The sequence below is a fragment of the Eucyclogobius newberryi genome, unplaced genomic scaffold (assembly GCF_026437365.1).
Source record: "Eucyclogobius newberryi isolate DKJ021-1_F unplaced genomic scaffold, fEucNew1.0.hap1 SCAF_5, whole genome shotgun sequence".
Taxonomy (NCBI): domain Eukaryota; kingdom Metazoa; phylum Chordata; class Actinopteri; order Gobiiformes; family Gobiidae; genus Eucyclogobius; species Eucyclogobius newberryi.
This window is the reverse complement of record NW_027316167.1, coordinates 23,164,462-23,191,159: the sequence shown is the minus strand read 5'-3', so window position 1 is coordinate 23,191,159 and position 26,698 is coordinate 23,164,462. Positions and strand designations below refer to the sequence as shown.

Here is a 26,698-nt window from a genome sequence, read left to right as displayed (position 1 = left end):
GAAAAAAAAACAATTAAAGGCTTTAATCAGGCACCGTATAAGACATTTTTAGCTTCATGCTTTGTTTTACATGATTTGATTTGTAGAATCTGACTCAGAAAATTTCAATAAGTCAACTTTCATGTCTTGAGGTAAGAAAATATGCATCTCAAGGTGATTTATCCAGTAACAGCTTTTTTTGTTCTTTTTCTCTTGGGGTTTAACGGGACTCTCTCTCTCTCTCTCTCTCTCTCTCTCTCTCTCTCTCTCTCTCTCTCTCTCTCTCTCTCTCTCTCTCTCTCTCTCTCTCTCTCTCTCTCTCTCTCTCTCTCTCTCTCTCTCTCTCTCTCTCTCTCTCTCTCTCTCTCTCTCTCTCTCTCTCTCTCTCTCTCTCTCTCTCTCTCTCTCTCTCTCTCTCTCTCTCTCTCTCTCTCTCTCTCTCTCTCTCTCTCTCGCTCTCTCTCTCTCTGTGACATCTCAGATCTCAAGTCAAAAGAGGCAGGCTCCACACATTCAGCTTCAGTGAGATCCCTCCACGGACTCCTTCACTTTACTTGGCTCGTCTCTGCTCTCCACCACACTCTTAGTCAAGATGAATGATATTCAGGAAGCTACTTCCCCAGCAACTGGTCTGAGCGGCCCGGCTACCTGTGTGTCCAAAGTGGAGCTGCGCGTGTCGTGTAAGGCTCTGTTGGACCGGGACACACTGAACAAGTCCGATCCCTGTGTGATCCTGATGGTGCAGACCAATGGGCAATGGACAGAGGTATATCATTTTTTTCCCTACCGTTTGAATGCCCTGATGCGGATGTATATCCAACTGCATTTCTATGACCACCAATATATGGGTAGGGCCTATTTAAAAAAGACAAATGTGTGAAAACTCTGTAGATAAAGCTCTGGAAAAGAAGCAAAACCGCAGACAGAAACAATAATAACCAAATATAAAATTAACGATATAGTGTTTCCCATGACCTATACTGAATTCATTATAATTGTTGTGATATTTAGCAACAATAATAATATTAATGATAATAATGATGATGATACATAAGATGACGCTTTATATTGCATTATTAAGTCACTTTAAACCTGGTAGTGATTACCCTTCAATTACTATCCATCCCACGCTCACACACCACATACGTGTCTTGCCTAAGGACACAAAGAGCCACTGCTGCCCTGCTTCAGCGCTCCTCCATCCCAGTAATAACACGCCCAACCCAGTTTTGCTTCCAAGATTGGGCATTATCGATGTGTAATCGGCATCATGGAAATGATGCCGATTACTGGAAATGATTACTGGAATGATGCCGATTACTGGAAACGAATACTGGAAACTGGAAAACAAACAAAAGAATTGGTGAAAAGGTCAAGGTAAAATATTCTAATTTTAGCACTCAACACTGTGTGAAAAATCCCCAAAGTACGTCACATGACCCCAAAGTGCAACCAGTGAAACAAATGTGTTAATGGTTAAGTTAACTTGCATCTGTTTTTCTTCACTTCCCTTCTGTTGTACAATTAAAAGTGTTAAATTTGCCATGCATTGCTGGCAGACAATAGCTTTTGTCTGTCACCAAGTGTAAATAACACAACACTCCGGAGGAACTTGTTTGTTCTTGTAGCAGAGCGCATAGCAGGACAAATAGCTCACATGGAAGATACATTCCTGCTCTCAGAAAAATTGTTACCTTTTTGAAATGGTCCCAAGATGAGTTAAAGCATGTGATAGTCTCCTATTTCCTTCAATAATTGAAATAAGTGAAAATTAAAATCTATGGTAAAAAATAAACAAACATTATCTGCTATCTTTGCTGCTTTTCAGTGAATGAGCATAACTGTGCCAAACGCATTCCTCTTGGGAGCCATTTTTCGTAATCATGATGTTTTGGGCTTCTGCCTAGATGTGATGGACTATTATGAAAAAAAGAAAGAAAAAAGACTATTATGAAAGGCTGAACGCACTGTGGTTAATTTGTAGAAGCCATGTAACAGATGAGGTGACTGATCCCAGGCTAAGTGTAGCATGAATATACAAGGGGGCTATTTTAGTGCAACCAAATGAAGCTATTTTATTTTATTCTACATTGCACATTACACTGATTAAAGATTTTGCATTGTTCTCTTCTAACTTGGATTGTATATGAGCTTGTCTGTCATGATAAGGGATCATCAGCAACACTAAAATGGCCCTATGTGTGGAGAAAATTAATTACTAGAATCAACAGTTTAGTAACTAGCTGAATACACTCATCGAGGCCTTTGCACGCACTGTAAGACCATTGAAACAGCGTTGGTGACATTGAAACAGCGTTGGTGACATTGAAACAGCGGTGGTGACATTGAAACAGCATTGGTGATATTACAATACATTAGACTGGCCATATATTTAGAGAAAGAAACAGAGAGACATCCAATCATTCACCTGAAGGTTGGCTCCAGTGTCTGCGTAGTCTGGTATTTTCATGTGTTATTGTTTGTGAGTATGAATAGATATATAGGTCTTTGAGTGTTCGCAAGCAAGGACCACAACCCCAGCTACGTCAAGTGTTATTGACATACGAGAAACATAAACAACACAAGTGTACAGAAATGCTGTAGGCTCCCGGGCCTCGATACCCCCATCTAGGAGTTAAAATAGAATAATTAGAAGAGGGTGGAAGGGAGGGGCACGAAGTCACGAACACTGATGTGTGTGACCTGGATGCTTTAGTGTGGCTGCAGGAAGGGGCGTGAAAGGGGTGTGGTCCTGCTCTTGAACTTAAGATAACAAACTTATCTTCAGAAAGTAATTTGAGGTCAAAGAGAGGCAAAAGCTAACAATAATTATAGCCCTGAGAGTGAGTATTTACCACCATTAAGCAGGTTGACAAACTGTTGAATTGTTTTATTCCGATTTGTTACTTCTAAATATGTCACAGAAATATAATTTGGCTGCAAATATCTCAGGAAGATTTGATTGTAAAACTATTTCGAGCTCAGTTTCCATGCCAGAGATCTCTCTTTGGTGGAGATCGTACACCAATGGAGATCATGCATCACGGCTTTCAATATAACTCTATTCTATTCTCTACAGCACTGATTAGCTTTCATCAACAAACACTCATCTGGCTCAACTCAAACCTTTCCTTCCAGATGGCACAATGTGAAGGCAGAAGGAGACAATGGCAGAAACAGGGATGAATGGTGCTGGTCAGACTCCTTGGCTTTGCCTGTGATATCACAGAGTTGGAAATAGTAACAAACATGGACCTTTCTAGTGAAACTTTAGAGTGACAAATAATATTAAATACAAAAAAATAAAAAGCGCAGTGTCTGCATTTGGTATAAAATGCAAAAAATAAAATAAAAAAATGGTATCTAGCTAACGTCACTTGGATTATTCATACTGGCCAAGGATTACATAGAATGAATAGCGAAAACATCTGAGCCTGAATCAGGTGTTGTCAAAGTTAAAGGGGACATATTTTGCAAAACACAACTTTAATGAGCGTTTAAAACCCTTTGTAACACTGTTCCCTCATCATTACTTAAAGGTGGTATGGACGATTTTTTTCAGCAAATTTTTTATCATATTTCCTCGTGGCGTGGATAAGTCATTTGTCCTGCCACGTATCAATCATAAAACGCACCTACCGCTCACCTGCAGCCGCGTCAGGCTCGGCCCCACGTTTCCGCGCGCCTAAGCGCATGGATCTATCATAATATAGTTCCCTCAGTGTACGGGGCAAAATGAAGACGGAGAAAGACAGTTCCAGCTGACTCAGAAGTGGACAGAAATCTACGGGAGACGAGCGATGCGATGCGCTCCGTTGCGCTAATAAATAAACGCACGTGTGTGTTGTATCAGTCCACACGGGGGAGTGCGCACGCGCACTTCCACCTGCGTTCTCAAATCGCCGAAAAATCGTCCATACCGCCTTTAACTCAAAGTTGTATTTTGATTGATTCCTGCATGTTTGAGTATTATCCTGCAATTGAGGCTCTAGTGCACAGAAAATCGCTGTTTTGACCTACCCCCTATCCCCGGCCACATCCCGGTACTTAGTTCTGATAATTAGAAAAATTGAGACTCAGATTTTTATTTAGGCCATCCCTTTATTTTCTAATTGTATTCATTATCACTGTGTTCTCTTTGGCACTGCTTGGTTCTGTTTTTGTAGTTTTATGTTTTAAAAAAAAAAGAAAATTGAAGACTCTGAGTGACACAGGTTCTAAATGTCACGTAGACACTTCAAAGTTTTATGCAATACTGTGGATCATTCCAGGCAAGGCAATAAATTCTCTGTGGAGACAAGTAGCTGCCCTCTACTAGAAAAGTTTCAAAGTGGACCTTCAATGAAAGACAAAACCAGGTCATTTTTCTCTCCAAGTGTCCTATTCCTTTTCACTTTAAAAGACACTTTATACAAAATGGACTTTCTTGAGCTTTTAACCGTGTTCCAACATTTATCCCTCGCCAAAAACATACCTGAAGTTTTATTTAACTTCCTACTTGCTTGTTTGATGAATCTTGTTTAGTACGTCCTCTCCCTTTAAGCCCCAGAAAACAGAATTTACCAGTTTCACGTATGAAATCATAGAAGAAGCTCCAAGCTACGAGCTTCTGTCCATAATTCATCTAAAAGTCTAAAAGTCTAAAACTAAAAGTCCACATTGCTTCATATTAAACACAATATTTTAAGTTGTAAAACATGAAAACCCAAAGCAGAAGGTACTCAAGAGCATGTCTAAAGGACAATAGCTACACATAATATCTGTTCTTGAATGAAATTAAATCCAAATTGACCTAATGATTATGTAAACCAGGATCTTTAGGCAATAGGCAAAACTCAAAAAGCCAAATGGAAAGAGAGAGAGAGAATATACCGGTAATTACATCAGAAATTATATTAAGACATCCATTTCTGGGTTCAGGGTCAGGCGTTTTCCTCTACCAAGTTATTGGAACAGTAGCCGTTGGTGTGATATGAAAGGTGTCTTCCCTGGTGGTAAATCCCATCCGTCCGGGCGGTGCAGGTGGTCACTGAGTGGTGTAATGAAGATGAAAAACATATCAATCGTATTTTATGGCTTTCACTGTAATCTGATCTTGTGAGTTCACCTTCTGCATAGATCTCTTCTGACACATTAAAAGGCCTTTTCTCCTTTATCATCAAATATCAAAAGTGTGTGGTTACATCACTGACAGAAAGTGGAGGAAATTATCTGGCTTTTTCTCTTTCGCTTTTATTTGATCATTTTGTCGCATTAAGATGTCAAGATCCTAATGTCGCTAAATTGGCTGACAAGTTTTATCCCTCGCCGTGCATATTTATATAATGACACATGCCGCCCATCCCGGACCTCTGTGATTCACCTGAGACAAACGTAAACAGCGCGGGGACGAGCGGTGAGCAGCTAAATCCTATTATAAACAGATGGGACCTCATAGGACTCAGCTTTCACTTGTCTTCCTGTCTAAAATAAGCATGGACATACTGTATTCTGCACGATGAGATTAAATGTCAGAGCCCTCCCTTCTCATTTCATGTCATCTTCTTTGAATTAAGTGAAACAATATTTGTCCTATATGGTTTGCCCTAAAGAGACGGATAGGGAATTCTATAGTCTCAAAAAGAACAGCAGGCTATAGAACTTGTATGTAGTCGACCACGTTTTAAATTGGATTCACATCACATACCAATGCAATGGTGTTAAGGTTTATTCTGTGTGTTCTCTTTTCAGCTCGACAGATCAGAAGTCATCAAGAGCAACCTACATCCAATGTTTGCCAAAGTCTTCTGTATGGACTATTATTTTGAAGAGGTTCAAAAGCTGAGATTTGAGGTGTACGACATCCACGGCACCCACAGCATCGGAACTCGAGATGATGACTTTTTGGGCGGGGTCGAGTGTACACTGGGTCAGGTACGTGTTTAAGTCTCTTCATTGCCCTTCATTTAAAAAAAAAAAAGTAAAGGTAGGGTACAGTAATTTAGTTTTGGACACTTCTTGATTGGCTGATAAATTTGAATATAAATGAATTCACAATTTGTTTCTCTTTTACCCTTTTAGTGTAATCTGATAATTATGATATTAAAAACAACAGCTTTTTCTCAGTTCCTGTTACAGCACCTGGCTCTGTTTTTTTTTTCTTTTTTTGAATCAAACCAAAGATGTGACTCATGTGATGAATCACTGCACCACTCTTTACATCCATGCTTTTATTACTATTATTATATTTCCTTAATCCTCTTCTTTGCAGATTGTGGCCCAGAAAAGAATGGTTAAGCCATTGCTGCTGAAGTATGGAAAATATGCTGGCAAGTCTACCATGACGGTAAGTATTATTTAAGATTAATGAGGATTTTTAACTAATAATACTACAACATGCATTCCATTTAGCTCATCAAAACAGGAATCAAATGAATAGAGGTTTCGGGGACAATAGCAATAAAGATGCAAAGTGTGAACATTATAGCGAGTCTGACATATTTTAAATATGATTTAAACACTCGCTTCTTGCCGTAGCCTCCTTTTCTATAGACAAACATGAATCAACAGTGCTCATTATACTCTGTTATTGCAGTCTAATTCTAAAACCTGAAAAGTGGCAGCATTTCACCTGCTCGCACACCTTTTTGATGTGTTTTCCCTTTGGCCCTGTCAAGCAGTTTGATAAAAGCACAGGTTTTCTCTGTTGTGGGTTTCACTGTCAAGCTCTGTCAAGCACTCTGACCAGCAGTGTTCACAGCTTCAACCTCAATACTGTCTCTCTATAAGTGTATGTTAGTTTTTCTTCCAAGTCTGGAACAAAGAACAAACTGTTCTGTGTCAGGAGTGAGCAGCTGTGTCTGGTGCTTGGCAAATACTGCCAATGCCGGTCACTTTTAACTTCAAACAATTTACAGTTTTGAGATTAAAGGGTCAACGGCCCAGATTGGAAGTGCACCATGTTTCACCTGACAGGAAAGAAGAGGGATCAAAACCCATGCATGAACCTTTTTCTGGTAGGTTATGTTCAAAGTATCCTTGAGTCAGAATCATCACTTTGAGATTAATTAATTTAAATTGAACTAGACCAAGCAACCTCTTGGTCCTAATGCACCTGCATTTCTGGTCAAACTTAGTTGCTTATTTTTCTGCATCTATCACATCATCACACCCTGAAGCTCTAATTCAAGCCTCCCATACACTGGTGCTATGATCAGGAGATGCTTGGAGATTGGAGAGGCTTAATTTATGTATTAGGTCTTGTTGTCTAGTACTATACATGTTTAATGTTTTCTGCAGCTTTTTGATTTCAACAATATTCCAATACATGGGTATGAATAAAACAAGCAAAGATTTTATTTCCTTTCAGGTGCACGCAGAGGAAATTTCTGGGAACAATGGATATGTTGAGCTCGCATTCTGTGCAAAGAAGCTTGACGACAAGGTGAGGAGAATGGGTGTTTGTAACGGAAATGCCAACTATTGGTTCCTTATTTTATATGAGATGTAGAAAATACCACAAGAATTGCAATATTGTGATACTGGATCTGACTTTGTTTTGAAATATGGGGCAACGAAACAGAGCAGTGATTTTCCACACTTTATTATGATTATGATCATATTTCAGTTTTATTCATATGCTATAACACATTTCATTGACAATACTATATGCACGGTAGATATAATATGCAATAGAATGGATTTAATTGCATTTGGTTAATGTTTGTGACAGTGTTAAACTGTCTGTAAAAAGTAAAAAAAACTAAAAAACAAAACAGCTCTATACAAAAATAGGTTTATGGCTACAATCCGGCGTGTTTTATTTCATGTATGTTCCTTCATTTGCTCTGTCCTGACCAAATAAATAAACAAAACAAAAAGAAAACAATGAATGAAATCATGTGGAAAGACACTGTTCTTTCCAAGAAGGAAAAGAACAAGAAAGAAAAGATAAAAGACAAGCAATTACATTTTCTGGCTGTTTTTGACCTTAGCCGTCCTCAGTCCACACTTGTTCTCTGTCGACTCGTGTTGAAGGCATATTTCAATCTGAAAATCAGCAGGAGCTTATATCCACTTAGAACTCAGGAGAGCAGAAGTCACATCCCATTTTCATTGACTGCATAACTCCTTGGTTATCCTTGATTTACCTCAAATTAGTGCCAATTTAAATGATAGATCTGTATATTCTTTAATTAAAATTTAGACTGATAAAGTGATTATAATATTTTATGTCAGTGCCTTGACCTGAATGTGACATTTACTTTATGTATCCTGTCTTATGCTTGATGTGTAGGAATGTAACTTTACTAAGACATTACTATTATGCTCTTCCAAAAAAATGACACCCATGGTCTTAGGTTACTCATTATTATATATGATATGAATCGGCATGTATCTATTTCAATATAAATGGATTAATTCTTACTGTTGTACATTGTTAACAGTGGATATTGAAACCCCGTTCTCACCTGAGCTAATCCAGCACTGGTCTGATGTGAGCTGTGTTGTCACACCTCAACCTGCTTTAAATGCTAAACACTCTAACATTCACACTCACAGAGATAAACAGTGAAGCCATGAAATTGACATCATTTACATTGTATCTTTTGTTCTTTTTGACATCAGCGCTCGGTAAAGTCCGCCCCGCTGATGCCACTGGCTATGGGTTGTCATGGCGACAGAAATAGGATGCAACATCTCTGTGTGTGTTTATGTGTGAATGAGTGTGCGGATGACCCTCAGGAGATGTGTCAGCTTAATGTGGTTGAGAACGCACAAAAATCACCGTGAAAATGTTTACTTAATACACTGCCTTTGTGTCATTTGTTTTCCTCTGCCGGAAGACTCAATTGACCTCAAGAATCAGTGTTGTTGCACCCTTTATCTGTAAATATTTATAAGCCACTGGAAGATTGAAGCAATAGTTATTATAAAATGGATCTGACAAAAGCTTTCACAATATGCTACAAATGCTTACTTCGGTAGTTGCAAGGAAAACAATATACACTTGATTTAAGTATTCTGAATTTAAATATGAAACTTATGCAGAGGTAACATATTAACAAATCTATCTATGTATAATCAATGTAAAAGCGTTTCCCAGCATATTGCTACTGTGTATTTATAGTGTTTTTTTCTTCAAATGCCATACAATATTCAGTGATATCAAGTGCTCACTGACAAAGGCCAAGCTTGCATACTAAGAGCTAATTCAGAGGGGCCCACACATTTGAATAGCGTCTGTAGTCTGAATGCAAATGTTTCTTGGGTCATTTACTGTGCAAACTCCTACACAGCACAACATCCTGTTCTTATGTCTTCAAGATTTTTAGCAAAGACAGCTTTATCTGAGTGATTCACACTGTTATATGTCTACTTTGTATTCCCTGCTTTAGTGCAAACGCTTATCCAAACCAATTAATTCTATTAGAAAAATGCACAAGCATGCCTTCTACTTGTCAATATACAAAGGTCACAGTGAAGTAAAACTAAAAGGCAGATTTGTGGGCTATGATTCTTGTATTGGTTTACTAAATATGGCGTCAGTAGTTGCAACAGCAGGAATAATTGCATATAATAGCTATAATTTGACAGGGCAATATGAGTACAAAATTAAGCTCAACCAACCCTGACTCCCTGAGTGGACAATTTTCTTTTAACCTTTAATGACAAACACAATTAACTCATTTTCGCTGTTATTTTTCCCACCAATCCACTGATCAATAATATCAGGCATTTCAATGTATGTTTGACAGCACATTCCACCCAAAAAGCCCCATTGCTGATGTCTAGTGTTGTCAGTAATGCCTGATGACGTTTAACTTTTTGCAGGACCTCTTTAGTAAATCTGACCCCTTTTTGGAAATCTACAAAATAAACGACGATGAGACAGAACAACTCGTGCACAGAACTGAGGTAGGTTTCCCCCCAGCTCATATAATACGGGCTTTTTGCTCAATTGGTTTGCTCGTGCTTGCTATATTTTCTTCTCTATTCAACCAGGTGATTAAGAACAACTTGAATCCTGTGTGGGAGCCGTTCAAGGTGTCTCTAATATCACTCTGCAGCTGCGATGAAGACAGAAAGCTCAAGGTAAAAGGTCCCAGCGAGAAATTGACCCAGTGCCAACGAAACTGCATTGTCAGTAATTCATAATCAATACAGGGAGTTTATAATGATGCTATGAGGGGTCAAGCCAAGGCAGTGCAATTTCCAGACGCCAACTCTAAAATAGGATATTCTGGAATCTTTTACTAATATGATTAAATAAACCTGGACTGGAATTTAGGAACGCCTGAGGTGAGAATACTGCACACTTTCTCATTAGTGTCAAAACAAATTTATTAGGAAACTAGATTATGAGAATATTTGCATTTAGACTCAGTAACTTTAATGATGTCAAAAGCACTATGGTAATTAATGATATTGTTTGTTTAGTTCAAAGGATTCAACAAACAAAAGATTAAAAAAATAAAGTAATTTATTCTAGCTCCACTTCTAAATTAAATGTATATAGACCCATTGCATGTAAACAATGATTACTGTATGCAGCTGCCCAATTAATTTACAGTATAATGTACATGCTATAGCAGGGGTGGGCAAACTACGGCCCGCGGGCCACATTCGGCCCGCTGGGCCTTTCAATCCGGCCTGCCAAGCTTGTCCAAGTTATATTAAAAATCTTTTTTATTTTTTTTTATTTTTTTTTCCTTTTTTGCTCTCAGGCATCTGTCTGCACTTGTATCCTTAATACATATGACATTAAATGAATTAAATAATAGATTCAATAGCCTATATTTGACAGAAAAGTTATATTTTATTTGATATTTAATTTTTGGGATTTTTTTTTTTCACACCAATGATCAGCCCTCCGCTACTTGCCTGCATTTGAATATGGCCCTCGGAGGAAAATAATTGCCCACCCCTGTGCAATAGTGATGATGAATTTGATAGTAGTGTGTTTTTTGTGCACAGTGCTTCGTGTGGGATTATGACTCCAGAGGGAAGCACGACTTCATTGGCGAGTTCTACACCAGTTTCAAGGAGATGCAGAAAATTTCAAGTGGAAATAAGGTCAGTGAAGAAAATCTGTTGCCTCAAAAAGCATGTTGTCAGTCTCAGTTTGATGATTTGGGCCACTCTGAACCCTTTCAAACAGGTAACATGGGACTGTGTCAATCCCAAGTACAAACAGAAGAAGAGGCATTATAAGAATTCAGGCGTGGTCATCCTCAGGGAACTTAAGGTAAAATATGTAAATCTGCATCATATTCCATTGTGTTGTTTAATTATAACAATCCAATTTTGAAAAAAAAAACTTGGCACTGTGAAATGCCATTGCTTTTGAAATCTCATTAAACCTATCAAATATTGTGTGATATAGAGTTTAATATTTTACATTTTAATTGAAATAACAGAAACAAATTGTTGTAATTATTTATAAAAAGTCTGTTATTCGTGCTGCTTGTTTAGTTTCTTGACTTTCAGTACCGTACCAAGCTTTTTTTTAAATTGTTGTTTTCTTTGTTTATGAACTAGTTGCTCGAGTCGTAGTGGTTCAGAAATATTGTAGTAGTTGTACGAAAAGTTTATGATATAAAGTAGCACAACAATAAAGTAATAAATAGTGACTTTTAAGATTTAAGAATAAAATATAAGTTCAAGCTGTTTGTTTTATCTCACTGTAGAGGTAGATTTTGTGCAGTGTGACTCCGCAGCAGATTGTTGTAGTTAATACCACTTTAATCATCCGATGCTTCATGGCGTCGGAGCAGCTGATTATGAAAGCTGGAGAGTAGGATTCACCTAAACATCCTGAGCACTCACTCTTTTTTTCTTTTCCAGCTCCATAGAGTGTACTCCTTCTTGGATTACATCATGGGAGGAATGCAGATTCACTTTACGGTAAACTGAGTAGAGGCTGCTTTTGCTGTTGCCGAGTATCTCTGACTACTGGCTTTGTTTATTTCTGTTATCATCCCGACTCTACGCTACAGGCAAATGTGTTTTTTTCATATGTGTGTTTGTGCTCTGAAGGTGCTTTGTAGGTTGAACAGCGTATGTACTAGTACTGCTACTTACAAAAAACATGCCTAGAATGATTGTGTTCTTTGACAAGCAATGAAGGATATGTTATGGATTTAAACAGTTTGAGCTAATCAAAAATTGTTTAATTCCTAAAAACATCAACAGAACAGAAAATACACATAAACACCCAAGCAAACAGCTGAATTGACTCTCAGACTGGTGTTATAAATGTCGTTTTTTGTTAATATTGCCCTTCTATCTCCATTATTTGTAACCTACACTTTACTTAAAAGTTCAGATAACACACATTGAGGCTGGTAATTGTCCAAGGTTAATTAACTCCCAGCTTTCCTCTTTTCCAGGTTGCTATTGACTTCACAGCGTCCAACGGCGACCCCAGAAACAGTTGTTCGTTGCACTACATAAACCCGTATCAGCCCAACGAATACCTGAAGGCCCTCATCGCCGTCGGAGAGATCTGTCAGGACTATGACAGGTCAGAGATTTAAGCCATTTTACTTTTTACATCCCTTTGTGTGTTGTTGTTTTTGGTTGGCTAGTTTTTTTTGTCTTTTTTGACCATTAAACATTGCACTTTTTAAAGGCTGAGTGCGTAGGGTCACCGAAAGAAAGACTCTGTGGACTGCTGTGGACGTCATTTGTAATAGAACAATATAACTACAGCGTGTCTGCACTAAGACCATATCCGGCCGTAATGGCTGACTGGCTTCATTATGTCTCAGTAGCTCTAATCCAAGCAGAAAAAGATAATGGTAACAGTGGCATGTAAGGGCAATTATATTCTTCGTGATGACAAGTTGCTCAGCTGCTCCCTGACCCAAACGTCATAAATCAATAGGTTGCGTTTACGTGAATCCCTGGAGTTTAAAATTGAGCTGGAGGTCAGGTCAGATTTTTATGGTAAAATTTGCTGTTTTGTGGTCTGATTTGCTGACCTGGTTTATGTTTAATATCTCTGAAATTACTGCGCCAATACAAATGAAAAGAAAACTGACAAATATCTTCTGTATCAGTATAAGTAAACAAAAGTGAAATCATTTTTTGCATAAAGGCTTCAAAACCATTATTGAATCCCAAAGAAAAAGAGTAATATGGCGAGTTTCTGAAGCCAATCTCTAATAAATAATGACAAGGTTCAACATACATAGTATATCTTTAAGAAACACAAGGTTATTCAGGCCCCTGCCCTCCACCTGAAACTGTGACTTAATTCTATAACGTGAACACAACCAATTTACTGTAATTTGCATAAAGTAGTGTTTGCATTTACATTATTTGTTATTAGCAGTAATGAAAGGTTAATTTAAAAATCTTGTACTAAAATATGTATGAAAATAAATGATTGTGTTTGTAATATAATGACTAATGCATGAGGTTGATTCAGACATGGTACTTGACTAAAGGACAAGGACACTTTCATGTTCTTTTTTCTCACACTCATGTAATTTATAAATAAAGAAAATACAGTCTGATATTAACACCCAAACACCATAATGTGAATGTGAATATATCTAACCAGTCAACTATTTTAATATGTGGAATATCTTCTATTTTTGCAATTTGTAGCTTCAGTTGAGGATACAGTTTGCAATGGTTCTCAGCGTTTATGAGTTCCACCTAAGAAAAAGGTTTGGCTTCCATTGTGCCATCAGATCTAAAACAGGTCTAAACTAGGACTAAATTGGTTATAAAATTGACAATTACTTCCCATTTACTTGCCCTTCCCATGGATGAACTCAAAGGAGGATTGATCTAAATAAACTTAGCAAATGTAAAGTAGTATTTTCAAAGCTTAAAAGGTGCACTATGTAACTTTTTCTAGTAGCCACCTGCTTATTTCCATGGAGTTGTTAGTGCCTTGAATGTTCCACAGTATTCATTGAAAGTAACTATCTCCATGGCGACAACCTGGTGACACCATCTGATCTCAATTCTATTTCAAAATAAAATAAAAACACTTGTAAATGAATGAATGAAAAGTTCCCTGGTAATACATTAAATGCTGTACGGCGGAACTTTCTAATCCGAGCAAAACATCTCCATGGAAACAAGCAGGTGACCCTAACCTAACCCCCAACCAATAAAGTTACATTGTGCTTTTTAAATTAGTAATAATAACTAATAAATAATAATAAATAATAATATAATAATAGTCTAAATATTTGTGTACAGGAAACATAAATGAAACCGTCTGCATTCAACACTGTTTATTCATAGTATCACGCTCGCTTGTGAAGGATTCAAAATAAAACTTTGTAATCACACATCTTGTAGTACATTTAATTAAACTTTTGAAACTGCTTGTAGGGTTGTTGCTCCTCACAGTCTCTTTAGTCGCCGCGGTTGTTAGCTGTATGTGCTTTTCCCCTGTGGATGCTACAGTTTTCTCACAGCATGCTTCTTACTGCTGGTCCTCCACAGCTCACATACTCTCATCATTAGCCCGAGATGGGGACACGCTGCTGCAGGGCCCGGCACAGACACAGACACAGACAGCCACCACTTCAAAAAACAAAATGTGAAAAAAACATATGTAACAGTGTGTGGCCAAAGGGATGGGAAGACAGTGGGAGTCAGTGTGTGTAACTCATTTGGCGCGTGAAGAAACTGGAAAAGTTGGAGAAGACACTTTAAATATATGCAACGCTTTGTATTAATTTTGCATATTTTAAATCCAAATCCACTTAATGGCAAAGTACTTTTAAATGCAATGTTTAAGAAGAAAAAACCCTCCTCTCATCTGTTGAACTACTCCAGATGAAGATTTATACTGATCTCCCAATGGATACCGTAAGTGCACTATGGGGCTAATAATAGCACGGTGAGATAGCTTTAGTGCCACACAACCCTTCAGAGGACAGAAATGGACAATGGCCTTTGTGTTCGAACATTATTTATATTAAAAAAAACATGACATATTTATGACGGTCTGCCTTCCTTAATGCATTCATGAGTTAAATAAAGACGCTGTTTCGGAACATACTGATCTGAACATTGGCAGTTTAGATCTAAAATCATTCTGCTCTGTCTCTGGACTTGTTTCTTAATAACTTGCTATGAAAATACTTTCTAGGCTAGATTTTCCAAAACTGTATTGTTTTTGAAGTAGTATAGTAAAGTGTCGGTGTAATCCCTCGTTCGTCCAGGAGTGTTCCATTGTAGAAAATGATTCAGTTTGTAGTCATCTGGACTTCGACTTTCATCCAAGAGTCATTCTCAATCTGCGAATAGTTGCTACTATACTGCGAATAGTTGCTACTATACTGCGAATAGTTGCTACTATACTGCGAATAGTTGCTACTATACTGCGAATAGTTGCTACTATACTGCGAATAGTTGCTACTATACTGCGAATAGTAGTATAGTAAAATTGATAGTACCCTTTGCTGATACTCAAGTATTATGTGTTACGTACTGCCCCACACTATGTTATTTATTATTATTCATGGTTCAGCTCCTGTTTTAAGTAACATTTTAGGACTTATATTCAAAAAATATAATATTTAGTTATATTGTTAAGGCAACAGTCCTAATTTCACATCATTGTGAAACCAATGGATAGATTGAAAATGTGCTTGAACACATTGGGATCAAATTCTAACTTTGTTTTGAAAGGAGACTTGATATCCGTCTAATTATCGCAACCCATAAGCCAGTGTTTTATTTTACACATATATCTAGTTGTATGAATGTAGGTAGTTGTTCTTTTTAAAGGCATATTGTATTGGTGTTGCTCGTGGGCACGCGGCCGGACCTTTTAGCCTTCACATGATGTAGGTGATGTGGGCTGTTACAGAGCATTACAGAGCTTTTTGTCTGTGTGGGAAGAGTTTACCTCACTGAGAGACCTATTTTACCCGCTACAGCTCTCTCTCTCTTCACATGAAAAGTGACAAAAGAAGGACTAGCTGAGCAGAACAACTGAGAGTTTTGTTCTGGGAATAATAAAAGAAAAAATAAAGACGGTAACAGGAGATTTATGAACACTCCATGTTCAAATTCATCCATGCACCATAACAATGTTTTTGTATTGTATTGTATGTATGTATATATATATATATATATATATATATATATATATATATATATATATATATATATATATATATATATATATATATATATATACATATATAAGGTAATTTTCCCTATGGCCTAAATGTTTTTCAATACAATACAACAAAGGCGCATTTTAGATCATGCCTATGTGCCTTGTAGTTAGTAAGATTGTGGAGGTTCAAATTAAAAGTATAATGACTTAAACAAAGCAAAAAAACAATATTTTGAGCATAATATAAACATTTGCATTTGTGGCGTAAATCATGACAAAATGAAAAAAAGTATAAACAGCAGCAGCTTTGGCCACTGCATAGAGCCAAGGGACCTAATGCAAACATACAGACAGCATGTCATCCAAACTGAACAGATCAAAACATCAATATTTTCACTGATAAATATATATTTGAGATTTACAATTTACAATAATGTGACAAATGTGTGATGATTTTATCATTTCAGTGATAAAAGATTTTCTGCTTTGGGCTTTGGTGCAAGAATTCCTCCAAACTATGAGGTGAGCATTTCTTCTCGTCTCTGACACTTTTGCCAACAGACTTCATATTCATGAGTGCGTAATACATTCTTTTACATACTGAGCCAGCAGATTTCTCTGACCCTTTTATGACCAGTTTTGTCAGTATGCAAGAAGTATAATTTATGCTAATGAATTATGGTATATATTTTATTCATATACATTCTGAATATTAAAATATCAGCATGTTGATATCTTTATGTTATATACAATGCATCTTGGTGTTTTGCTTTATTTATTTATTTTAAAGATAGTACATTTAAACGTGCAATTGATTTTATTTATTTATAAGTTATACAAGGGAAACCCAATTAGAGAAACTCTTTTTCATGTGCACCCTGTATGTACAAAATACAAATAAATAAAACAAATATAGAATATCTGGAGAAAATGCCAATAAAATATTCAAAACAATCAATAAAAACACACTTTTACATACAATATTGGATGAACTCTATACAAAGCATGAGCAATGGCATTGTGGGTTATTTTTAACCAGTGCTTTCAATGTATTAAAAGGCATAACATTCAAAAACAGGGAGCAAAGTTGCTGAAAGCCTTTTCCCCAGACTCTGTGTTGACTCTGTGTGACTTTAATTTGTAAAGAAAGTCCTGAGATCTCAGGTGATGAATACTTGATCTGATGTAGTGAATGAAGTTGAAAGTTGAATTGATTGCCAGCCTTTTTCCTGTGTAATGAACCTTAATGCTGAGTGATAAACTTCAGTTCAGAGGTTTGTATTAAGCTACGTACAGACCGCCGCGGCCTAATCGCGCCCGACGCAGAATTTGAGCACGTGTACATTTGAAAGGTTTACGCACCGGACGCGCGCTATTGACGCCCCGGCCACTATACACAGGCACGCGTATGTCTGCGCACATGCGCAGTAGAGGTATTGTCGCATGAGCAGTGGAGTTGTTTGTTCATTGTGTAAAATGGCGGATATCGAGAGCGTTTTTGTTTTTCAAAACTCTCACACGGAGGCGCCGGGCTTGTTTCTGTCTCAGTATTCCACCGTGAGAACATCGTACAGCTCCTTTCTCCCACAAACAGCCACAATCAGTCTTTCGTCTGCCATTGTTGACGAGCAAGGAAAAAGTGGGGGGGGCAATACGTACGTACGTACGTCACTGGAGCGTCAGCTCTGATTGGCTGCTGCGGCGGCTGCTACGCTTCAGCTGCCAGAGATCTCAACATATCTGAACGCGTCGCGTAAGCCGATTTCGTCGCCTCGGCCGGCTCATACGCGCGCTCAAAGCGTAAAAAAACACACAAATCGCGCCGCAAAAACGAAGAAATCGCGCCGCGGATAACGCACTACGTGCTCGATGCGCGTTTACCATAGACTTTGAATGGAAACTGGACGCTTCGGCCGCGGCGGTGTGGACAAGACTTTAGGGTAGTCCAGCTAAGAATACATACATTGTTTGAGTCACTAGAGTCACTAGAGTGCCTTTTGGAGAACAGCATACATTTTATATTACATTAATTCCTTACATTTTTTGAATCAACCCTGTTTTGTTGGGTGGAGTGTAAATGCTACTAAAGCTACTACGTTTTAGATTATGTAAATTGTAAATAGAAGTGGTCCAAAGATGGACCCTTGAGGAATGCCTCTGTTAGAATAAGAGAATTCAGATTGAAAGCCATCAGCAGAAACAGCTTGAGCTCTGTGAGGTAATCTGCAATTCATTTTTTTGCCTTTGATAAATTGCCTTTGCAGCAGCGATGGTACTAAAACTGGACTGGCAGCTATTTAAAATGTAATATTTGCTTAAGAAGGCAGGCACCTGGTTACTTATTAGCTTCTTCAACAGTTTTGCCAGGCATGATTGATTATCACATTCCCAATTTTGTAAGCAATGTATGAAATTAGATTTCATTAAGAGTTAGGAGAAAACAAATGTTTGAAATATTGAAAACAAAAATAAAATCCTAGTGAGCACAATTGAGGAAAGACAAACCCTGTGAGTCCTAACCTTAATCAGAAGAGGCATTTGAGAATTTCAGCATTTACCAGTCCACAAAAATATTAATTTCTCTGAAGTACTAGGCTAGAGTATAATTGAGTAGACTAAACAATCCCCACTTCAGCCTCTGGTATAATAATACAGTCTTGAAATCTTGAAAGTTAGAGTGATGAAGTCCAATTCCCCTGCAGTCATTTTGGAACATACATATAACTTTTATTAGGATTCCTAGATTTGTCACATTTAATCCCAGAATAACTTGTAAAAAAGACTTGATGCTGGAGACCATTCACTTGTCACTGATCTGGCTGACAGTTGGTGGTGTGAAAGGAGGGATTTAATGTGTGCCAAATAAACAGCTTTGACAAACATCAGAATCAATCTGATGTTGGCAAGAGTAGCTCGCATACAGAATGAGGACCAGCCGCCTTCTGTCAGAAATCTTTGCAATGAACATTCGGGTAATAGTGTATGTGAAGCCACTTTGTTAAACTCAACATGTGCCTCATGTATTTTTTGTCTTGTCTTTTCCCAAAACAGGTGTCTCATGACTTTGCAATCAATTTCAACCCAGAGGATGATGAATGTGAAGGTGGGACAAATCTCGCGTTTTCAAACCTAAATTTATATGTTTGTTTGTTTTTCTCATTGAAACTTCAATCATCCAAGAAAAGGGCAATCAATTCTAAAATGAGGTGGAAATGAGTATATTTGTCACAAGCTACTCTATTTTGACACTTCTTTGTGGGAGACAGAAAAACAGCCGTAGTAATCCGAACAGAGAAACGATTAAATGTCTGTGTGTTTTCTGTGCTATCTAAAATTATGGCATTTCTTCATTTCTTAAAGGTGGTATGGACGATTTTTTTCAGCAAATTTTTTATCATATTTCCTCGTGGCGTGGATAAATCATTTGTCCTGCCACGTATCAATCATAAAACGCACCTACCGCTCACCTGCAGCCGCGTCAGGCTCGTCCCCACGTTTCCGCATGCCTAAGCGCATGGATCTATCATAATATAGTTCCCTCAGTGTACGGGGCAAAATGAAGACGGAGAAAGACAGTTCCAGCTGACTCAGAAGTGGACAGAAATCTACGGGAGACGAGAGATGCGATGCGCTCCGTTGCGCTAATAAACAAACGCACGTGTGTTGTATCAGTCCGCACGGGGAGGGCGCATGCGCACTTCCGCCTGCGTTCTCAAATCGCCGAAAAATCGTCCATACCGCCTTTAAGTTCACAAATATTACAGATATATATTTTTTATTCTGTGTTTACACTTATTAGCACCCTGATTGGTGTACTTCTTTTCTTACACGACTTTGACATATTTATGAAGTAGAAAGTGCAACTTTCTTTCAAATACCAAGAGATTCAAATTTGTAACTGCTCCTTTCTTGTTTAGCATGTATGTTATCACTGCTACTTTCTTGTTTAGCATGTATGTTATCACTGCTACTTTCTTGTTTAGCATGTATGTTATCACTGCTACTTTCTTGTTTAGCGTGTATGTTAAAACTGCTACTTTCTTGTTTAGCGTGTATGTTATAACTGCTACTTTCTTGTTTAGCGTGTATGTTATAACTGCTCCTTTCTTGTTTACCGTGTATGTTATAACTGCTACTTTCTTGTTTAGCGTGTATGTTATAACTGCTACTTTCTTGTTTAGCGTGTATGTTATAACTGCTACTTTCGTGTTTAGTATGTATGTTATAACTGCTACTTTCGTGTTTAGCATGTATGTTATAACTGCTACTTTCGTGTTTAGTATGTATGTTATAACTGCTACTTTCTTGTTTAGCATGTATGTTATCACTGCTACTTTCTTGTTTAGCGTGTATGCTATAACTGCTACTTTCGTGTTTAGTATGTATGTTATAACTGCTACTTTCTTGTTTAGCGTGTATGTTATCACTGCTACTTTCTTGTTTAGCGTGTATGCTATAACTGCTACTTTCGTGTTTAGTATGTATGTTATAACTGCTACTTTCTTGTTTAGCATGTATGTTATCACAGCTACTTTCTTGTTTAGCGTGTATGCTATAACTGCTACTTTCGTGTTTAGTATGTATGTTATCACTGCTACTTTCTTGTTTAGCGTGTATGCTATAACTGCTACTTTCGTGTTTAGTATGTATGTTATAACTGCTACTTTCTTGTTTAGCATGTATGTTATCACTGCTACTTTCTTGTTTAGCGTGTATGCTATAACTGCTACTTTCGTGTTTAGTATGTATGTTATAACTGCTACTTTCTTGTTTAGCGTGTATGTTATCACTGCTACTTTCTTGTTTAGCGTGTATGCTATAACTGCTACTTTCGTGTTTAGTATGTATGTTATAACTGCTACTTTCTTGTTTAGCATGTATGTTATCACAGCTACTTTCTTGTTTAGCGTGTATGCTATAACTGCTACTTTCGTGTTTAGTATGTATGTTATCACTGCTACTTTCTTGTTTAGCGTGTATGCTATAACTGCTACTTTCGTGTTTAGTATGTATGTTATAACTGCTACTTTCTTGTTTAGCATGTATGTTATCACTGCTACTTTCTTGTTTAGCGTGTATGCTATAACTGCTACTTTCGTGTTTAGTATGTATGTTATCACTGCTACTTTCTTGTTTAGCATGTATGTTATCACTGCTACTTTCTTGTTTAGCGTGTATGTTATAACTGCTACTTTCGTGTTTAGTATGTATGTTATAACTGCTACTTTCTTGTTTAGCATGTATGTTATCACTGCTACTTTCTTGTTTAGCGTGTATGTTATAACTGCTACTTTCGTGTTTAGTATGTATGTTATAACTGCTACTTTCTTGTTTAGCATGTATGTTATCACTGCTACTTTCTTGTTTAGCGTGTATGCTATAACTGCCCTCATGTCTCCTGGTGTGTCTTTGATTAGAGATCCAAGGGGTGGTCGAGGCCTATCAGAACTGCCTTCCTAAGATCCAGCTGTACGGTCCCACAAACGTCTCTCCCATCATTAACAGGTTGGGCAAGCTGGCAGCAGGAGATGACAACATAAAAGATGCCTCGGTGAGTGTCCTGCACAAACTAATACATGTAAAACAAGGCTCTGTTTTGGTGCCTACAGCTGAAATTCTAAGTGCATATCCTCTGGTTCACCTCCATGTTTAAAGCAAGAATGCCCTACAGCATAATTGGAAAAGACATTATAGAGCTCATTTGCATTATATGCAAAGTAGATCTTAGTTAGTCTGCTTGATTAACTTTATAAACTTTTGAAATGGCATTTTTACCAACACACACAACTTGGTGCTTCGGAAAAGAGGAAAGATGCCTCACATTATTTTAAAACTTTAAAACAAAACAAGGGGTCACAAGTTTACTCTTTGTATCAGCCCGAAGCATGAACAGATTTATTAGGTTTATTAGGTTGAGAGTTATTTTCACTCCAAAGACAATTCTATGGCAAACACGTGGTAATGAAGCGTAAATTCATTAACCAGATTGTATTGTCCAGTTCTTCTGGGCTTACAGTCTCTCTTTTCTTTCTATGTTTTTGTGAAAGCATTTATATAGAGTGGTCTTCACGGCCTACTCACTAGATCCTTTTAAATCATTCAAAGCAACATTAAAGCCCTACTTCAGACTGTACCAACCGCTATCACTTTGTGGTGTTGAATGTACCCTTTATTAACATGGAAATGTGTTTTTTTCCTCTCTAGCGATACCACATTTTGCTCATCCTCACTGATGGCGTGGTTACAGACATGGCAGACACTCGTGAAGCCATTGTGCGAGGCTCCTACCAGCCCTTGTCCATCATCATTGTGGGTGTGGGCAATGCAGACTTTACAGACATGCAAATCTTGGACGGTGACGATGGAGTCCTCCGCTCACCGAAGGGAGAGCCTGTGCTTAGAGATATTGTGCAGTTTGTGCCCTTCAGGGAATTCAAAACGGTAAATCCTTTAATACGTTCTAAGAGTTTTTATTCACCCACTCATTTCTATTTAGACACAGCACAAATATTCTAAATACATATACACAGTCACTCCCCCAGAGTCTGTTTTTTTCAAATGGATGACAAGAGGGTTTGTGGGAAGTGACTTTGATAAAGGTGAAGGAGACTCAGACATGTCTTTCAAAAAGAATGGTGGCTGCCACTGACATTTCAGACACATTACTTGAGTGCATTGGCTTTCCATGTGACCTTCATGACAATCTGATGAAATATGAACGGGAAAATTATATAGAGATTATATATATGTCCAGTTCATCGTGAATATAGTTGCTAAGGGGCACTCTTCCCCGTTAATTTAAGTTAATGTATTTGGATATTCCTTATGCAAGCCTAGTGCAAAATAACTGGAATTTGCTTTACAGAACCAGCCCAGGAACTCATACGATATGATGCGAGGACATAAGCCTGTGCTTGTGTGTAAATACTGTATGATAAATCATCAAACAGAAGTGGAATAATACAAACTTCCTTGAAATATTGTAACATCTGTATAAATATATTTAAATCTAGTATACATGTAAATACAAATATTATAAAAACTACACACTCTTCTGGACAGAAAATATTGTACCAGGATGATTGACCTTACGTCACAATATTGCACATGATTATAACAGTATTGCATGTGATTATAACAGTATTGCACGTGATTATAACAGTATTGCACATGATTATAACAGTACTGCACATGATTATAACAGTATTGCATGTGATTATAACAGTATTGCACGTGATTATAACAGTATTGCACATGATTATAACAGTACTGCACATGATTATAACAGTATTGCGTGTGATTATAACAGTATTGCATGTGATTATAACAGTATTGCATGTGATTGTAACAGTATTGCACGTGATTATAACAGTATTGCACATGATTATAACAGTACTGCACATGATAACAGTATTGCATGTGATTATAACAGTACTGCACATGATCATAACGGTATTGCATTGTGATTATAACAGTATTGCACATGATAACAGTATTGCATATGCTTATAACAGTACTGCACATGATAACATTGTTGCATATGATTATAACAGTATTGCATGTGATTATAACAGTATTGCACGTGATTATAACAGTATTGCACATGATTATAACAGTATTGCACGTGATTATAACAGTATTGCATGTGATTATAACAGTATTGCACATGATTATAACAGTATTGCACATGATTATAACAGTATTGCATGTGATTATAACAGTATTGCACGTGATTATAACAGTATTGCATGTGATTATAACAGTATTGCACGTGATTATAACAGTATTGCACATGATTATAACAGTATTGCATGTGATTATAACAGTAGTGCACGTGATTATAACAGTATTGCATGTGATTATAACAGTATTGCACATGCTTATAACAGTATTGCATGTGATTATAACAGTAGTGCACGTGATTATAACAGTATTGCACATGATTATAACAGTATTGCACATGCTTATAACAGTACTGCACATGATTATAACAGTATTGCATGTGATTATAACAGTATTGCACATGATTATAACAGTATCGCACGTGATTATAACAGTATTCCACATGATTATAACAGTATTGCACGTGCTTATAACAGTACTGCACATGATTATAACAGTATTGCATGTGATTATAACAGTAGTGCACGTGATTATAACAGTATTGCACATGCTTATAACAGTACTGCACATGCTTATAACAGTATTGCATGTGATTATAACAGTATTGCACATGATTATAACAGTATTGCACGTGATTATAACAGTATTGCACATGATTATAACAGTATTGCACATGCTTATAACAGTACTGCACATGATTATAACAGTATTGCATGTGATTATAACAGTATTGCACATGATTATAACAGTATTGCACGTGATTATAACAGTATTGCACATGATTATAACAGTTTTGCACGTGATTATGAAAGCTGAATGACACATGTTTAGGGCTAAATGGGTCACCGGTATATGCAGACATCAAAATTCCCCTACGGTCCCTAAAGTCTACCTTATTTGCTATTCAGGTCAAGGCTTGGGTCAGGATGAGAGGAGAGATGACTGATTTCACACATGTTTTTCTGTATCTTGCCTCAGGCCTCACCAGCGGCTCTGGCCAAATGCGTCCTGGCAGAAGTCCCTAAACAAGTGGTGGAATACTACAGCCACAAGGTCATCGCTCCAATGTCTCCCATACGGGACTTATCCACGCCCATCTTCAGCCCTGTGGCAACGACCCCGACAGAATAAACCAGTTGAACCAGCATGGCAAAAAGACTTACGAGATGATTCCTTTGTGAGAATCAGTTCCTTCTATCAAGATGTTTACACAAAAGCCAGAAGCTGTGGGTTTGCTTGTGCCATGTGGATCTGGGACATTTTCCATTCGTTTGCCTCTCACCACATGCGTCCTTGAGGATTTCTCCTTGGATTTTTTTCATGCATGCAGGCCAAACCTTTGAGAAGTGATTTATTGATTGGTATATTACTGTTTACTTATTACTGTATTTCCACTGCCATCAAAGTCAGGACAACTTTTACGTTTCAGTCAGATATTTTTACACTCTTTAATCAAAAACAAGTAAATATATAAATACAGGCTTTAAGAGCAATTATTATATTATAATAATATATATTTAATTTATTTATATAACAAAACTAATATAGTCCAAAAAAGAATAACATAAGATTATGTAATCTATTAAGGTTGCCAGTTTAAATGTAATATATATTCTCCAAGTTTAATAGAAATGGAAGCTTTGAAAAATAATCTTTGACACAAATCAAATATAATAATAAAATATATAGACTAAAAAGATAAATAAAAACTAACCAACCTGCCCAACATTCCCTGTAACAAAAATGTATTTAGGCTAGTCACTATTTATTTTTTTGTCAAATAAAATAAGGAAGTATACTATACTACTATACTAAAATATTCCTCCAGACAATAACAATAATGAGTACAAATTAGGGTAGCCAGATTGACTGTGGCTGTGAGTGCAGAGCAACACATTAGTTTTATGTGCCACTACTGTCCTGAACTACCACAACACAGCAGCATAATGACTTTCTGAGCTGTTCTTCTTTTGTCCTTCTTCTTTTGTCTCATAATAGCAAGTCACAAATGAGGCAAGGTTTACGCAGAGGCCATCATCGCCACAGCAGGTGTTCAGTTTGTTCTCCAACTAGAGTTTAGGATATTGTCGTCCCACCCCAATGAAATCCCAGACAGCCAATGGAGAAAGATGACAATTACCGGTACTAAATGACAAAACCTTTGATTTATGAAGTAAGAACCCAAGCTACAGGCAGATATGCAGTATTTATATGCGACAGGCTGACTGAACACAGCATTTTCAGTATCTAATAACCTCTAGAAAATAATGTTTCATTCCCTCCCTACAGGTTTATCTCCTGGAATACTTTTCCAGCAGTGCAGTTTAACATTGTATATCTTTTTTTATTGGGTTAGGGTGTTGCAGTTCTTTCGGTTTGTCATGGTCATCTGTTTACAAATGGCTTTTACCTAATGTTAAATCTGCTGAAGCTATGACAGATTTAGTATATTGATAATATTTCTCTTGCTGTATTCCATAAAATTAGGCTGCAAATGTCCCATCTTTTAGGTGCTTAGTCTTTGGTGCTTTGTAAATCTGCAGTGTTTTGTTTTATGAATGGCTACATTTCTTGACTTATTTTTGCCACACATCAAGCTACTGCAGCTGTCATTAAGCAATGGACACCATCTTGTTTTTGTGGGACAGGACAAACTAGAAATATAAATCTGACTTTGATGTGTCCTCCAGACACACAGAGGGAGAGATGGACTCCAACCCCTTTGAAGATCCCTATCAATGATTCTTCTGTCATTGTGGATAACACAGACCTATTGATTCAGGAGATCTATCAGAGGTCTCCATTGTTGATGGCCAATGGGGACGTTGGCTTCACAACTGATCTCGGGAATTTCTAATGTGATAAAAATGCAAAAAATCTCCAAATATAAATTGTAAAAAAAAAAGAAAAATACCAACAAAAAATACCAACATAAAAGTATATTGTATGCTTGCTTCCTCATTTGTGTATATGATGATTTATTATGTTTTAATGTATTTTAAATCGGTTAATGGC

General features: G+C 37.2%; 1 protein-coding gene across 1 annotated transcript; it reads left to right on the top strand.

Annotated features, from left to right (window-relative positions):
* Positions 1-508: 508 nt before the first annotated feature.
* cpne7 (copine VII) lies at positions 509-24,832 on the top strand. The gene is made up of 15 exons (XM_072465226.1): positions 509-745; positions 5,710-5,892; positions 6,230-6,304; positions 7,328-7,402; positions 9,793-9,876; positions 9,964-10,053; positions 10,936-11,034; positions 11,120-11,206; positions 11,806-11,865; positions 12,351-12,484; positions 16,528-16,582; positions 19,112-19,163; positions 21,478-21,611; positions 22,265-22,501; positions 24,662-24,832. Exons 1-15 carry the CDS (start codon positions 572-574, stop codon positions 24,812-24,814), a joined length of 1,692 nt encoding a protein of 563 aa, XP_072321327.1. The 5' UTR covers positions 509-571; the 3' UTR covers positions 24,815-24,832.
* Positions 24,833-26,698: the final 1,866 nt, after the last annotated feature.

Bases quoted from the DNA above. Each gene is read 5' to 3' on its own strand.
- cpne7 (XM_072465226.1), top strand. From the start codon at position 572: ATGAATGATATTCAGGAAGCTACTTCCCCAGCAACTGGTCTGAGCGGC. The intron at 6,305-7,327 runs GTAAGTATTATT...ATTTCCTTTCAG, and splicing joins CTGGCAAGTCTACCATGACG to GTGCACGCAGAGGAAATTTC. The intron at 16,583-19,111 runs GTGAGCATTTCT...TTCCCAAAACAG, and splicing joins GAATTCCTCCAAACTATGAG to GTGTCTCATGACTTTGCAAT.